This window comes from Mercenaria mercenaria, chromosome 3, assembly GCF_021730395.1.
Source record: "Mercenaria mercenaria strain notata chromosome 3, MADL_Memer_1, whole genome shotgun sequence".
In the NCBI taxonomy this organism is placed as follows: Eukaryota; Metazoa; Mollusca; class Bivalvia; order Venerida; family Veneridae; genus Mercenaria; species Mercenaria mercenaria.
Window position 1 is genome coordinate 23,370,919 of NC_069363.1, and position 16,191 is coordinate 23,387,109.

The 16,191-nt window shown below is 36.6% G+C and overlaps 1 protein-coding gene across 1 annotated transcript in view; it reads right to left on the reverse strand.

Moving 5' to 3' along the window:
* Window positions 1-2,613: 2,613 nt before the first annotated feature.
* Window positions 2,614-16,191, reverse strand: part of LOC123525885 (acetyl-coenzyme A synthetase, cytoplasmic-like) — a 47,520-nt gene continuing 33,942 nt past the window's right edge. Inside the window, exons 13-15 of the mRNA XM_053537994.1 lie at window positions 14,332-14,531; window positions 12,095-12,140; window positions 2,614-6,869 (exon numbers count right to left, since the gene is read on the reverse strand). Coding sequence (XP_053393969.1) covers window positions 6,670-6,869; window positions 12,095-12,140; window positions 14,332-14,531 — 446 coding nt within the window. The 3' untranslated portion in view covers window positions 2,614-6,669. The remainder of the gene's footprint in view (window positions 6,870-12,094; window positions 12,141-14,331; window positions 14,532-16,191) is intronic.

Consider the following 16,191-nt stretch of genomic DNA (forward strand, 5'->3'; position numbering starts at 1 on the left):
CATCGGTATACTGCTGATTCCCCAGTCCCCCGGCATCGCTGATGAAGCCAATCACGACAAAGCAGACAATTTGGTGGCCAGCACCGATACAAAAGGTTAAGAGTAAGTGTATGTCATCATCGATGTCCGAGTGTTGAAGTCCCAGCATAAGGATCCCAACTCATCAAGTCCTCCAGCAGCACATAGACGACCGATGAACAATGTAAACATCGCAGCAAGATGACTTCCAGTTGATTTATGTCCCCTTTTTACGGCCACACTCCCCGGTTTTAGTCATGTGGCGCTAACTAGGCTGACAATATACAGACAATATACATGACCCAGTTAGCGCCATATGTGCCCTCTCCGCGACCTGCACGCACCTGGGAGCTCGGAGATTAAGACTGGGCAAAAATTGTGACCTCTAGAGTGTTAACAAGCTTTTCCTTTGATTTGACCTGGTGACCTAGTTTTTGAACCCAGATGACCCAATATCAAACTCGTCCAAGATTTTATTGAGGGTAACATTCTGACCAAGTTTCATTAAGATTAAGCCAAAATTGTGACCTCTAGAGTGTTAATAGTCAAATTGTTGACGACGACGGACACAGGGTGATCACAAAAGCTCACCTTGAGCACTTTGTGCTCAGGTGAGCTAAAAGTGCAAAGTAAAGTCATGGGACCTGCACAGTGCATGTCAAATCATGACAGTGAACAAGTGTGTGAAGTTTCAATCCACTCCCGTTAGGTGGTACTGAGATACCTGCTTACATACAAAACCTTAACCAAGAATTTCTAAGTCCAAAAAGGGGCATAATTTTGTAAAAAAGTAAAATAAAGTTATGGAACCTGTGCAATGTAGGTCAGTTTATCACAGTGAATACGTGGTGGATTCCAGACGTCCATTCCCACAAGTGGTTACTGAGATACCAGCTTACATACAAAACCTTAACGAAGAATTTCTAAGTCGAAAAATGGGCATAATTTTGTAAACAAGAGCGGCAAGATGGCCCTAGGTCACTCACCTGAGAAACACACCATAACAGTGTAAACATGTTTGACCTAGTGATTTTATGGAAACAAATTTTTCATTAGGACTGGTCCAAAAATGCGGTCTCGAGTTTAAACAAGTATTTTCTTTGATATGACCTAGTAACCTAGTTTTTGACCCCAGATGACCCATATTCAAACTTGACCTACATTTCATCAAGGCAATCATTCTGACTAAATTTCATGAAGATAACTGAAAAATACAGCCTCTATCGCATACACAAGGTTTTTCTTTGATTTGACCTAGTGAGCTACTTTTTGATTCCAGATAAGCCATATTCAACACTGACCTAGATTTAATCAAGGCAATCATTCTGACTAAACTTCATGAAGATCAATTGAAAAAAACAGCTTCTATCGCATACACAATGTTTTTATTTGATTTGACCTAGTGACCTAGTTTTTGACCCAGATGACCCATTTTCGAACTCTGCCTAGATTTCATCAAGGTAATCATTCTGACCAAAATTCATGAAGATCTTTGAAAAATACAGCCTCTATCGCATACTCAAGGTTTTTCTTTGATTTGACCTAGTGACCTAGTTTTTGACCCAAGATGACCCTTTTTCGAACTTGGCATAGATTTCATCAAGGCAATCATTCTGACCAAATTTCATGAAGATCAGTTGAAAATACAGCCTCTATCGCATACACAAGCTAAATGTTGACAGACGCCAGATGACGGACGACATACGACGGACATCAAGTGATCACAATAACTCACATGAGCTTTTTGCTCAGGTGAGCTAAAAAGCAAAACAGAGTTATGGAACCTGTGCAATGTAGGTCAGTTTATCACAGTGAATAAGTGTGTGAAGTTTCAATCCATTCCCACATGTGGTTACTGAGATACCAGCTTACATACAAAACCTTAACCAAATCGGGACGCCAACGTCAACACAGACACAGACGCATGGGTGAGTCCAATAGCTCTACTATTCAAAGAGAATAGTAGAGCTTAAAAGGTGTATAGGGGGAGGCAAAGACTGACCGCTGAAGGTAAATCTAATAACAGAAGCTTACTTTTGGTTCAAGAGTAATAAGTAAGAATATTCATTCATTTACATCGACATGCAAATTGTGCAATAATATCAAAGAAGACTACTAGTAACTCTGAGAAAACACAAATTGTCTCTGGTGAAGTGTTTGAAGTGATTCAATTCCTATATTTATGAAGGAAAAATTACATAAATATTGGCAGACTGCTTCCCTGAAGGGTGGTCTATAAAAGTATATCACAGTTCAGTAATAAATTTACCCATTCTTGAATTATACCACTTTTAATTCAGTCAGGAAGGAATTGGAGACCTAAAAATATCTGATTTCTGTGCAACTCCTTTTTTTCTGACAATTTAGAGAAAATTTGTGATTCACTTTGGTAGTTAACAGGATTCCCACACAGCTCACAAAATTTTGGCTCATTTGAAGTATGAATGCGAAAGTTGAATCTGTTTGAAAATAAAAGTAGAGTTTTCACATTTTGTCTGCTTGGTGTATCCTTAAAGATCTGTAGTAACAACAATGAGGAGTTCAGGATATAAAGTAACTTTGAAGTTCTTTCAAAATACAGATAACACAAACAAGCTAGTTTTGATTTTATTTTGTCTATGGCTGTACAAATATTTATCATTCCCGATATACATTATTCCATAGGAGCACCATCAAGTACTAAGACTGTGTCAACTTCAGCTAACCAACTTATAATTTAACCAGTCCGATCTTTGAGATGCCATATACCTGCGAAAATACTGCATGCAATTGTAGTTGGTCACTCTTTACTAAATAGACATACACGATTGTATAAATATGATAGAAGCAGAACCTGGAATCCACCAATCCATACCACTTCTGTGTTATGTGTTAATACCAGATACTGACTTTTATGAAAAGCATTTTAGATTCATTCACACTCAAATTTGAGGTGTTTCCTTTTAGAAGTCGATCTGCGTCATAAAAATCCCTAAGACCACATTAATAAAATGATACAAAAGTTCAAATGTTACCCTACATAAAAATATATATTACTACTGATACTCAATGTTTCCATCGGTGCTTCAAATCAATTATGCGTAGCAAAAATACATTTTTTTCAGCATCACACTTCTATAGCCTACCCTGAATGACTGAATTAATTATTGTATCCTGGGAGTAGCTGTTTGGTAAATAATTCACACATATGTGATTTATATCTATGATTTTGTTTAAACACAAACAAAATACCCTCTGAATACCATAAAGGTGGGAGTTGAGCCAAGCATACAAGATTTTTGTTACTTGATGGTGCTAATCACAACAACATACAACATCGATCTAAAAATATTCCTAACAATTACAACATCATTAAGTCTGTTTAACATACAAAGGAATTACGTAACATCATAACCCTGACATCCGCAGTAAGTTATATAACCTATCGAAACATAAACACAAGTAAATTTCAACTTTCATAAATTCCTAAAATAAATTCTTATCTTATTACATTTCAAGTAGGAGTAGAAATTGAAATAGAATTTCTATTTTACAAGATGTATTAACTTAACTTTGCATAAGCATTCAATCTGTGAATGTTTTGTAAGCTTTTCTACCATATTTTAATTAACAGTATTTTAGGATGGATCACGCCTCCTATGTCTTCTACTGAAAAGTCAGGCAATTTTTGAAATTATATTTCAGGACAGTCCACTGTCCCAGTATCACTGGGAACACACCTACTGGCTGTCACTCAAGAGTATTTGTGTCATTTCACAGTTAGTATATACATGTATGAAAACTGAACAATCATACTAATTAGAATGTCAGCACATTTTTATTTGTTCATGTACTACCTTTACAAAATAAGTTAGCATGGTAAAAAAGGGACTTCACATCAGCATTGCAAACAGAACATACATTAGTAACATGTTCAATGATGTATTATGAATAATGTATATGCTAAAAACATAATGATCTTTAAGCATACTTCTATATATACTGTCTGATTCAACTTTTTTCTGCAACAGGGTTCTGCCACAAAATCAAGAATGAAAATACAAATGTTACATCATTATAAAGATCTACAAGGGTGTCAGCAGGAACATGATATCTAAGTGTGTTAATTTTATGGCTAAAATGTATTTTCACTGGAAATAAATTTTGAAAAATTTAGAAACAATCTGCTTTTATGATAAATATGATATCCTAAAAGTCTCATAATAAAAGTCAAAATTGCAATTTTAAATATTTTTGGCATATTTACAATGGTAAATGTGGCTTAGGATGATAAACAAGAGCTGCCTTATGACAGAATCTGAATCCCTTGCACCTAATAAAGCTTACATAAAAAGCTAAAGCAGAATTTTCTCAGCTGAAAAGGGAAAATAATTTTGTAAATTATAAGTCAAGGATATGGAACCTGGCTAAAAATGGTCTTTTTTATGATGCCAGAAACTTATGAAGTTTGAAAGGCATCCAGAGAAACCTGCTTTACATACAAAACTTTCATAAAAATTCTATGTTAACAAGAGCTCTGCCAAGCAAGGCAATACAGGCCCAAAGAGTTATATAAGACGACAGAAGCAAAATTTAAAGATTTTTTTTAAGGTGGGAGGTGGGGGTAGGGTTGGAAGCAGGGGATGCGTGTGCACTGATGGTGACAGGATACCAAAGGGCAAGAAACGTAATTAATTAATATTGGGCGGATGGGGTAAGTTAATGATGGGTGGGGGTGTCATATAGATTGCTGCAGTCTGCACATTGTCTCATCACCCTTTAATATTTTTTAAGGTATGCTCTGGACACGAAATATGATTGGCAGATTGTTCTTTACCTTTGACCTACCACCCTGGTTCTTGTACTGTGTACATCGTCTCATTATCACCTACCAATATCTTAAGTTTGAGGTCAACACCTTGACTTTTTAATATGTTATGCTCTGGACACAAAGTATAACAGACAGATTTGACCTTTGAGCTCAAATTGTGACCTTGAATTTAACCTACAGACCAGGTCCATGTTCTCTGCACATCGTCTCATCACTACCTACTTACATGCAAAGTTTGAAGTCAATACCTTGAATTGTTAATAAGTTATGCTCCAGACATGAAATATGATGGTCAACTTTGAAATTTTCCGAGATGCTCTTAAGCGTCTCCCACCAAACTAAGAGGCTTGTACTGGTTCTTCCCAGAAAAGACGGCTTCTTGTGTATCGGTGCTATACACCGGGCACTGTCTATTTGCAAAGAGCTAGGCTAAGTTAGCCGGACAGGCCTGTATCTAAAAAGGATTTCTCTCTTTTCTGTTCTGGGGGCTTTTTCTCACTGTCCCTCTGGTCAGATCGTTCTGTGTCTGTACTAGTAGAGGATGAATTTCGCGCCCCGTGTGGCTGCCTTTCCTATCTGTAAAGTGCCTCTGATCGTGTTTATCATGAAAAGGGCGCTATATAAATCTGATATAATAACAATAATAAAAGCATTAGGCTTTCTTATCAAAGAGGAACCTGGTAACATGCAAAACTTTTGTAACACTGAGGGCAACAAAAGGCTAACAAAAAAGGCTCTACTATTAATTCTTTTTCAAAAAGTAGAGCTATTAGAAACCTGATCAACTGATATTGAAAACTTCTGAGTTCTTCAGGATAATTTCAATATTTTCAATAATTACTTAAAAAGTATGACAAAAACCCTGGTACGCAATAAACGAACCAAACAATAATTACTTACACTTTTATTTAAAAATGACTGATTAAAATAAAATGAAACTATAAATTTGTTCATAAACAGCAAAAACGAAAGGTATTCTACTGCCTTAAAAAACTGGGAACTTATTGCTTCCTAGAAATATGGACAATGCGCTTATGTTAAAATCAAGTATTTCATACTATGAATAAGTTAGTTTAGGAGATTATTTACAATGCTATTAAAATTGGGACTAAACTGCACACCTAAATGAGAAAACATTAATTTTTAATAGCAAAAATTTAACATTTTATTTTTAGTCGGTATAATGACCGACTCTATGACCTGTACACATGTGATATAAATAAATGGTCCAAAAACCAATCTCATCACTATCATTAATCAAGTGAATTTATCACAATCTCGAAGTAAAATACCAGTATTTGGACTTGTTTTCACATACAAGCAGAATGTGGTCGAAGACTTTGTATAAACAACGTGATTTATGACAGATTCACCAAACTGGAAGAGCCTCCTAAAGATGACAGAAAAATACATCAGATTTTACTGTCCAAAGTCAAGAATTTTGTAAAAGACATTGCTAGACAGTATTGTGAAATGTCTAAATTGCTTTGCAACATGATTGCTATTTTCATTAACAGATTGAATGCATCAACAGTGTAATCTCATATGCTGAATGTATCAAAAAAATCTTCTAATTTACATAACATCAATAAATCTTTCCACTATATATTTAATTGGTGCATGGTTATAGTAAATAAAGTGCAAATTGCATATTGTTTTCTTAATGCTGCTAACTAAACAAATATCCCAAACTAATAATTAGCCATGACATACTTGTAGTAAACATTTAACTATTCAACTACCAATACAACAGCTAATTCAGGATCTGCACCTTCCAGAATAAGAATGAAGTAATCCAGTTGTACAATAACCATGATTTATAACTACAATATAAAGTAACATTATGCGTCTTCTGGTCTCCGCTTGAACAGTTCATCTACAACAGTTTCATCTGCCATGGTTGAAACATCTCCAATATCCTTGTCTCCTACAGCAATCTTGCGTAACACTCGTCTCATGATTTTACCTGACCTTGTTTTTGGCAGTCCAGGTGCCTCCTGTATAAAGTCTGGTGTAGCAAATGGTCCTATTTTTGTTCTCACTGTAACAAAACAATTCATACAGGTCCATGTATCTATCTATCAAAATTACAGTTACATCCCTATATATTTCTGTTCACTTCACCTTACTACAGTAGGTTTTGCTGTGCTAGTTACTTCTGTAAAGTAACATTGCCATTGACATGTATTTTATACAAGAGGCTCACATGAGGCCGACTTTGACCTAATTAGATCTTGCTTGTGACAAAGTATTAAATCTGAAAAAGAATTTCAATTTTTAAAAAAAAAAATTCAATTAAACAAGAGGGCCAAGATGGCCCTAGGTCGCTCACCTGAGAAACACACCATAACACAACATTTTAAACAGAGTAAACATGTTTGACCTAGTGATTTAATGGAAAAAAATATTTATTTAGTAAGTATTTTCTTTGATTTGACCTAGTGACCTAGTTTTTGAACCCAGATGACCCATAATCGAACTTGACCTAGATTTCATCAAGGCTATCATTCTGACCAAATCTCATGAAGATCAATTGAAAAATACAGCCTCTATCGCATACACAAGGTTTTTCTTTGATTTGACCTAGTGACCTACTTTTTGACCCAAGATGACCCATTTTCAAATTCAGCCTAGACTTCATTAAGGTTATCATTTTGACTTAATTTCAGGAAGATCAATTGAAAAATACAGCCTCTATCGCATATTCAAGCTTTTCCTTTGATTTGACCTAGTGACCTAGTTTTTGACCCCAGATGACCCATATTCGAACTTGATCTAAATTTCATCAAGGCAATCATTCTGACCAAAATTCATGAAGATTAATTGAAAAGTATAGCCTCTATCGCATACACAAGGTTTTTCTTTGATTTGACCTAGTGACCTACTTTTTGACCCAAGATGACCCATTTTCAAACTCGGCCAAGATTTCATCAAGGTAATCATTCTGGCCAAAATTCATGAAGATTAATTGAAAAATACAGCCTCTATCGCATACACAAGGTTTTTCTTTGATTTGACCTAGTGACCTACTTTTTGACCCAAGATGACCCATATTTCAAACTCGGCCTAGATTTCATCAAGGTAATCATTCTGACCAAAATTCATGAAGATTAATTGAAAAATACAGCCTCTATCGCATACACAAGGTTTTTCTTTGATTTGACCTAGTGACCTAGTTTTTGACCCCAGATGACCCATACTTGAACCTGGCCTAGATTTCATCAAGGTAATCATTCTGACCAAAATTCATGAAGATTAATTGAAAAATACAGCCTCTGTTGCATACACAAGGTTTTTCTTTGATTTGACCTAATGACCTAGTTTTTGACCCCAGATGACCCATTTTCGAAATCGGCCTAGATTTCATCAAGGTAATCATTCTGACCAAATTTTATGAAGATTAACTGAAAAAAAACAGTCTCTATTGCATACACAAGGTTTTTCTTTGATTTGACCTAGTGACCTAGTTTTTGACCCCAGATGACCCATTTTTGAACTCGGCCTAGATTTCATCAAGGTAATCATTCTGACCAATTTTCATGAAGATCAGTTGAAAAATACAGCCTCTATCGCATACACAAGCTAAATGTTGACAGAAGACAGACAGACGACAGACAGACGACAGACAGACGCCGGACATTGAGCGATCACAAAAACTCACCTGAGCATTGCTCGGGTGAGCTAAAAAGACTTAAATTTTTTTCTATTTTTAGCTCTAGTAGCGCCTAAAAAGGGACCAAGTGCCCCCATTTGAATTAACTTGGGAGAGGACCATATCATTATGCTACAAACCAAGTTTGATGAAGATCCATCAAGCAGTTCATGAAAAGAAGTTGTTTAAAAGGCATTTCTATTTTTAGCCCTAGTGGCCCGTAAAGGGGCTAAGTGCCCCAATTTGAACAAATTTGTGAGAAGACCATATAATGATGCCACAGACCAAGTTTAATGAAGATCCATCTAGCGGTGTATGGTAAGAAGTCGTTTAAAAGGTATTTCTATTTTTAGCTCTAGTGGCCCCTAAAGGGGGCCAAGTGCCCCCATTTGAACAAATTTGGGAGAGGACCATATAATGATGCCACAGACCAAGTTTAATGAAAATCCATCTTGCGGTTCATGAGAAGAAGTCATTTCAAGGTATTTCTATTTTTAGCCCTAGCAGCCCCTAAAATGGGCCAAGAGCCCCCATTTGAACAAACTTGAGAAAGGACCTTATAATGATGCTACACACCAAGTTTGATGAAAATTCATCAAACAATTCATCAGAAGAAGTCGTTTAAAGGTATTTCTATTTTTAGCTCTAGCGGCCCCTAAAAGGTCCAAGTGCCCCCATTTGAACAAATTTGTGAGAGGACCTTATAATGATGCCACAGACCAAGTTTGATGAAGATCCATTAAGCGGTTCATGAGAAGAAGTCGTTTAAAGGTTTTTCTATTTTTAGCTCTAGCAGCCCCTAAAAGGGGCCAAGTGCCCCCATTTGAACAAATTTGGGAGAGGACCATATAACGATGCTACAGAAATCAAGTCTGATGAAGATCCATCAAGCGGTTCATGTGAAGAAGTCGTTTAAAGGTATTTCTATTTTTAGCTCTAGCGGCCCCTTAGTGCCCCCATTTGAACAAACTTGGGCAGGGCTTCCCCTGGGCCTCAGAAAGTTGTAGCCACTTTTTAAGAGAAATTGGCAAGTTGAAGCTGAATTGCTAAAATTTGGCCACATTTTAATAAAATTCTTGTTGCCACTTTAAAAAATCTGTAGCCAGTTCTTTGAATGTGTAGCATTTGGCTACACTGGCGAAGATCTTATAATGATGCTACAGACCAAGTTTGATGAAGATCCATCAAGTGGTTCATGAAAAGAAGTCATTTAAAGGTTTTTCTATTTTTAGCTCTAGCAGCCCCTTTAAGGGGCCAAGTGCCCCCATTTGAACAAACTTGATAAGAGGACCTCACCAGGATGCTACAGACCAAATTTTGTGTTATTCTGACCAGTAGTTTCAGAGGAGAAGATGTTTAAGTAAAAATGTGGATGCTAGACCATCCACCCCGTACTAATAGCTCACCCTGAACCTTCGGTTCAATGAGCTAATAATATTATGGCTCACTCTGAACAGGTAATCAGCAGATTAATCATTTCCACTTAAAACCGTAAGCATATCATTTCCTAATTAAACAGAATCATGAAAACCAATAAAAACTACAGATATAACTAATATACCACAGATACTCATGTATAATTCTTGTCTGTGTATAATAAACATCCCCTTATATAACAGGAGCCTAAAATCTTATGAAAATATTTTTTTGGTCAATCGAGAAAGAAAACAAAACATGAACAAGAGCTGTCACTATTGGTGACAAATGTCCCCGAAGTAGGCCCAAGAATGCCACAGTTGTATTCGCAAACAAGAGGACCATGATGGTCCTGAATCGCTCACCTGTCCCTACGTGAACCAGTTTTGAACTGAGTATGATGTCGGTTTTTTTTTATTATTTGACATAGTGACCTAGTTTTTGAGCTCATGTGACCGAGTTTTGAACATGACCTAGATATCATCAAGATAAAAATTCTGACCAATTTTCATGAAGATCCATTGAAAAATATGGCCTCTAGAGAGGTCACAAGGTTTTTCTATTATTTGACCTAATGACCTAGTTTTTTAAAGCACGTGACCCAGTTTTGAACTTGACCTAGATATCATCAAGGTGAACATTCTCACCAATTTTCATGAAAATCTCATGAAAAATATGGCCTCTAAAGAGGTCACAAGGTTTTTCTATTATTTGACCTAATGACCTAGTTTTTGACCGCACGTGACCCAGTTTCGAACTTTACCTAGATATCATCAAGGTGAACATTCAGACCAATTTTCATGAAGATCCATTAAAAATATGGCCTCTAGAGAGGTCACAAGGTTTTTCTATTTTTAGATCTACTGACCTAGTTTAGGACCGCAATTGACCCAGTTTCAAACTTGACCTAGATATCATCAAAATGAACATTCAGACCAACTTTCATACAGATCCCATGAAAAATATGGCCTCTAGAGAGGTCACAAGGTTTTTTTATTATTTGACCTACTGACCTAGTTTTTGAAGGCATGTGACCCAGTTTCAAAACTGATCTAGATATCATCAAGGTGAACATTCTGACTATATTTCATGAAGATCCATTGAAAAGTATGGCCTCTAGAGAGGTCACAAGGTTTTTCTATTTCTAAACCAACTGACCTAGTTTTGGATCGCACGTGACCCAGTTTCGAACTTACCTAGATATCATCAAGATGAACATTCAGACCAACTTTCATAAAGATCCCATGAAAAATATGACCTCTAGAGTGGTCACAAGCAAAAGTTTACACATTGACGGTCCACTACTTTCTGTTAGCGGGCCAACAGCCAAAGAGCCATTTTTTAAAAGGCCAACAAGGGTCAACAATGGCCCCCAATAATCTGCTGATCAACCTTAAGGGTCTCCCCCCCCCCCCCTTCCCCTAGTTTCGGACACATTGTGTAATGGGCCATTTCTTGAAAACACAATTTTTACCTCCCCTGAGGCCCTGTGACTCATTTACAGCAAAAAACAAAGGGCCATGGCCCCTTGCTTATAAATGGTCCCCTAGTCACCTCTGGGCTACTAAAATGGCCCGTTATCCCAGTTTAGAGGCATGGACGGACGACGGACGATGCGTGATCACAAAAGCTCACCTTGTCACTTTGTGACATGTGAGCTTAAAATCACATATTATTTTGTGACCTTGACCTAAGAGGCCTTGGTCATAAGTGTGACACATCTTCTCAATATGGTTAACATTTGTGTCAAATTATTTTCAAATCCCTTGATAAATGGCAGAGTTATGGACCAGACAAGAAACACCTTTGACTTCTAAGTATGACCTTGACCTTGGAGCTAGGGGTCTGGGTCTTGCAAGACACCTCATCTCATTATAGGGAACATTTATGCCAAGTAATTTCAAAATCCCTTCATCAATGGCAGAGTTATGGACCGGACAAGAAACAGACCATGTTAACCTTTGACCTCTAAGTGTGACCTTGACCTTGGAGCTAGAGGTCAGGGTCTTGTGCACGACACTTAAGTCTTATTTTGGTGAACATTTATGCAAAGTTATTTCAAAATCCCTTTATTGATGGAAGAGTTACAGCCCGGACAAGAATTTACCAGACGCATGCACGGACGGACGGACAGTGCGATTTTAATATGCCCACCTTCGCGGCCTAAAAAAATAGATGATCAAATTTCTGTGTCTTACCTTGAGCTCTGAGTTCATGTATCAAATCAGCGGTGAACTTGTTACCCTAAAACAAAACAATACAGGTCACAACTAATCTTCTGTATTATTAACAGAAGCAAAGCCAAGGACAGTGTAACATTACAATTAATTAACATTTTATTGATCAGTCATATAACATATAACTCAAATTTGATTGCCTAATAAGACAAGCTGACTCCATCCTGAAACCTTATGAATTTTTAATGTTACAACATAATTTTCATTAGTGATTTCAGTTAGTGTTATGATTTCTGCTATCATGTTTCCTTTGATTTGACCTAGTGACCTAGTTTTTTATCCCATATGATCTAGATTCGTACTTGCCCAAAATTTCATAAAAATAAACATTCTACCCAGTGTTTGTGTTTTCTAAGACACAGTGGTACTTCAACCCTATGTTGATATGTAATATTCAAACAAGAGCACCGCCTATGGGTGCCATCGCTCGTCTGCAAGTACTGGACAATATATAAGAAAAGAGTTATAGTTCAGATTTTCTAAGTATAAAAAGGGCCATAATTCTGACAAAATGCAGGTTAGAGTTATGCTTCTCGACCTACATTGTCCCCTAATGAAGATAAGCTCTTATAGTTTTTGAGAAAAGGTGAACTAACAAAAATTTTAACCAATAACTCAAATTTTCTAAGTACAAAAAGGGCCATAATTCTTACAAAATGCATGTCAAAGTTCTGGGTTTTGGACTACATAGTCCCCTAATGATGATAAACAGGTGTGTAAAGTTTCAAAGCTGTAGCTTTTATAGATTTTGATAAAAGGTTTTGTTTCTTTGTTTGTTTGTTTTGGGTTTAACACCGTTTTTCAACAGTATTTCAGTTATGTAAAAGTGGGCAGTTAACCTAACCAGTGTTCCTGGATTCTGTACCAGTACAAACCTGTTCTCTGCAAGTAACTGCTAACTTCCCCACTTGAATCAGAGGTGGAGAACGAATGATATCAGACACAATGTTTTTTATCAAATTGTCACGGAGAACATACTAGGGGTGTAACGATACATCGAACTATCGATGCATTGCGATACTAAGTGTCCTGATAGCATGCATCGATAGAAAAGTCACGATCCAATAACAATCGCCGATAGTTCCTTCAACAATCGATAGTTTCGATAGTTTTGAAATTTTAGTAAATACAGAAATAACCAAGAAACAGAGCCAGCCTTTATTTGCGGCTCAGAAAATGTTTACGACTCCATTACAATAATTACCCTCACGGAATTAAACTACCATAAAGGACTGAGAAGTCTGGGAGATAATTAATAAATTTAGTTTCTTACAAACTTTGATTAAATATGTTTAAGTAACCTGTTAATATTAGATGAGAAAATGTACTATGGACATGGAAAAAGAAGGCTACTTGTATTATACAGCAAACTGTTCGGTAGGACCCTTCATTTAGTGCTGGTACACCTTAATCCGATCCGTTAATTTTCGTCTTTTTCGATGCTTTGGGTTATTAAACATGTTGACATTCGCAACAAAATGGCCGATTCGTTTGAGTATACCTTGCATAGGTTTATTGTTTTACTTATTGTTCCAAAGCCAAGGAAGGCAAGAAATATTTATATTAGAATTATTTCTGTCCGTTTCAGTTGTACAAACATCTCAATGTGTGTTAACAGCAATTATAAACAGTGCCGTCTCTTACACCGTGTAACAATGCCAGTTGGTAGCTTTACTGTATAAAATATGATGGCCGATAACTATTGCAATAGTATCGCAATAGTAACCTGCAATAGAATAGTATCGCAATAGTTTTTAAGCAATATCAATAGTATTGCAATAGTCAAAATTGGCCTCAATAGTCACCCCTAGAACATACGCCCCACCCGGGGATCAAACTCATGACCCCGCAATCCATAGATCTGCCCTCTCCCTATTGTGCTAAGCGGGCTGGCTGAGCAAAGGTGGACCTAAACAAACATTTTAATCAAGAAACTTAAATTTTCTAAGTACAAAAAGGGCCATAATTCTAACAAAATGCATATCAGAGTTATGGTTCTTGGCCTACATAGTCCCCTAATGATGGTAAACAAGTGTGCAAAGTTTCAAAGCTGTAGCTCTTACAGTGTTTGAGAACCAACACCGACGCTGACGATCAAGTGACGACAATACCTTGTATATTTTTTTCAAAAATCAGACGAGCTAATAAAGCAGCAACAAAAATTAATGTTATAAACAGTAGTGTCAGTATTACAGTACCTGTTTTAGCGTTACAAAGCAGTATGTACATTCTCCCTTGATTTTATGTGGATGTGAAACCACGGCAGCTTCTGTCACTAACTTGTGCTCTACAAGAGCTGATTCTATCTCTGCTGTACTTAGCAAGTGAGCTGATACATTCACCATGTCATCAATACGTCCTGTAACCCATATATATCCATCTTTGTCCCTCTTGCCACCTACATGAATATGAAGGTATAATCACATCAGTGAATCAGTTGCAACCAGACTATTGCCAAGTAAGTTCCCTACCAGCAGCCGCATTTGTCTTATCTACAACCATAGGAACCATATTTTTTCATTGAAGAAACTACATGTTCTCCAAATAACCTACCATCCATAACTCGGTTCCATATAGAGATAATCTTGTACTTCTTAGATTATCACAAAATGCACCTTTTTCTCATATTTTTTAACTATTTGTTGCCATAAAATAAATGATGTTCATATTCTCTATATTGCTATCTATCCTAGAATCAAATATTGTGAAAAAACATCTTGTACTTTTTAAGTTATTGCAAGATCCCATTTTGCCACTTTTTGTGACATTTTTGGACTATCTGTTGCTATAGCAACAGCAACAAAATAAAAGGACATGTATATCTTACAGGCATTTTCTGAATTTAGGCATTTTGTATAATGCCTGAAATTTTTAGACATTTTGTAAAATGACTGCGTGTTTTAGTCATTTTACAAAATGAATGAATTTTCGAGGCATTTTGCAGAATACCTGAAAATATTTGTAGGCATTTTGTAAATTGCAATATCATTATTTTTAAAGTTTTCAGAGGATCCCACTTCGAGTGACTGAAAGACTGACTAACAAGAGGCAAAATCCAGGAAAATGCCAGTAGTGGACTTAAACTGATATACAGTGAAACAACACCTGTAAGAGGATTGACGACTTAAGCACCAAGGCTCAACTGAGTATTTCATGAGGTCCCTGGCTGTTTTCATGATATTTTGTATGTTCAAATTGCCTGAAAGCCTGGATAACACAGGTACTTTGCTTATTTCCTTGCAATCTTATGCAACATTTGTTTTACTGTACATAGCTCAAAACATCAAATTCTAATATTCAGCAATTTCTGAAATACATCTACAGGCAACAATACCTCATACAAGAGGGCCATATGGCCCTAGGTCACTCACCTGAGTAAAACACCATAACAATGTAAACAAGCATTTTCTTTGATTTTACCTAGTGACCTAGTTTTTTATCCCATATGTCCTAGATTCATACTTGTCCAAAATTTCAGCAATTTCTGAAATACATCTACAGGCAACAATATCTCATACAAGAGGGCCATATGGCCCTAGGTCACTCACCTGAGTAAAACACCATAACAATGTAAACAAGCATTTTCTTTGATTTTACCTAGTGACCTAGTTTTTTATCCCATATGTCCTAGATTCATACTTGTCCAAAATTTCATAAAAACAAACATTCTGACAAAGTTTCGGGAAAATTGGAGCAAAAAAGTGGCCTCTAGAGTGTATACAAGCTTTCCCTTTGATCTGACCTAGTGACCTAGTTTTTTATCCCATATGACCTAGATGCGTACTTGCCCAAAATTTCATAAAAGCAAACATTCTGACAAAGTTTTGGGAAGATTGGAGCAAAAAAGTGGCCTCTAGAGTGTATACCATAGATACCCATGTATAATGCGCAGTTTTTTGACCCCTGGGACCACCCCCAAATCGTGGGTGCGCATAATACACAGGTATAGACAATTTTCCAACTTCAAAACAAGTTTGTTACCGATGTTCGCCATTTTGGTAAAGGGAAACTACTCCCCATGCTTACTGACACCGCTAAAATCTAAGATTGCCATTAAG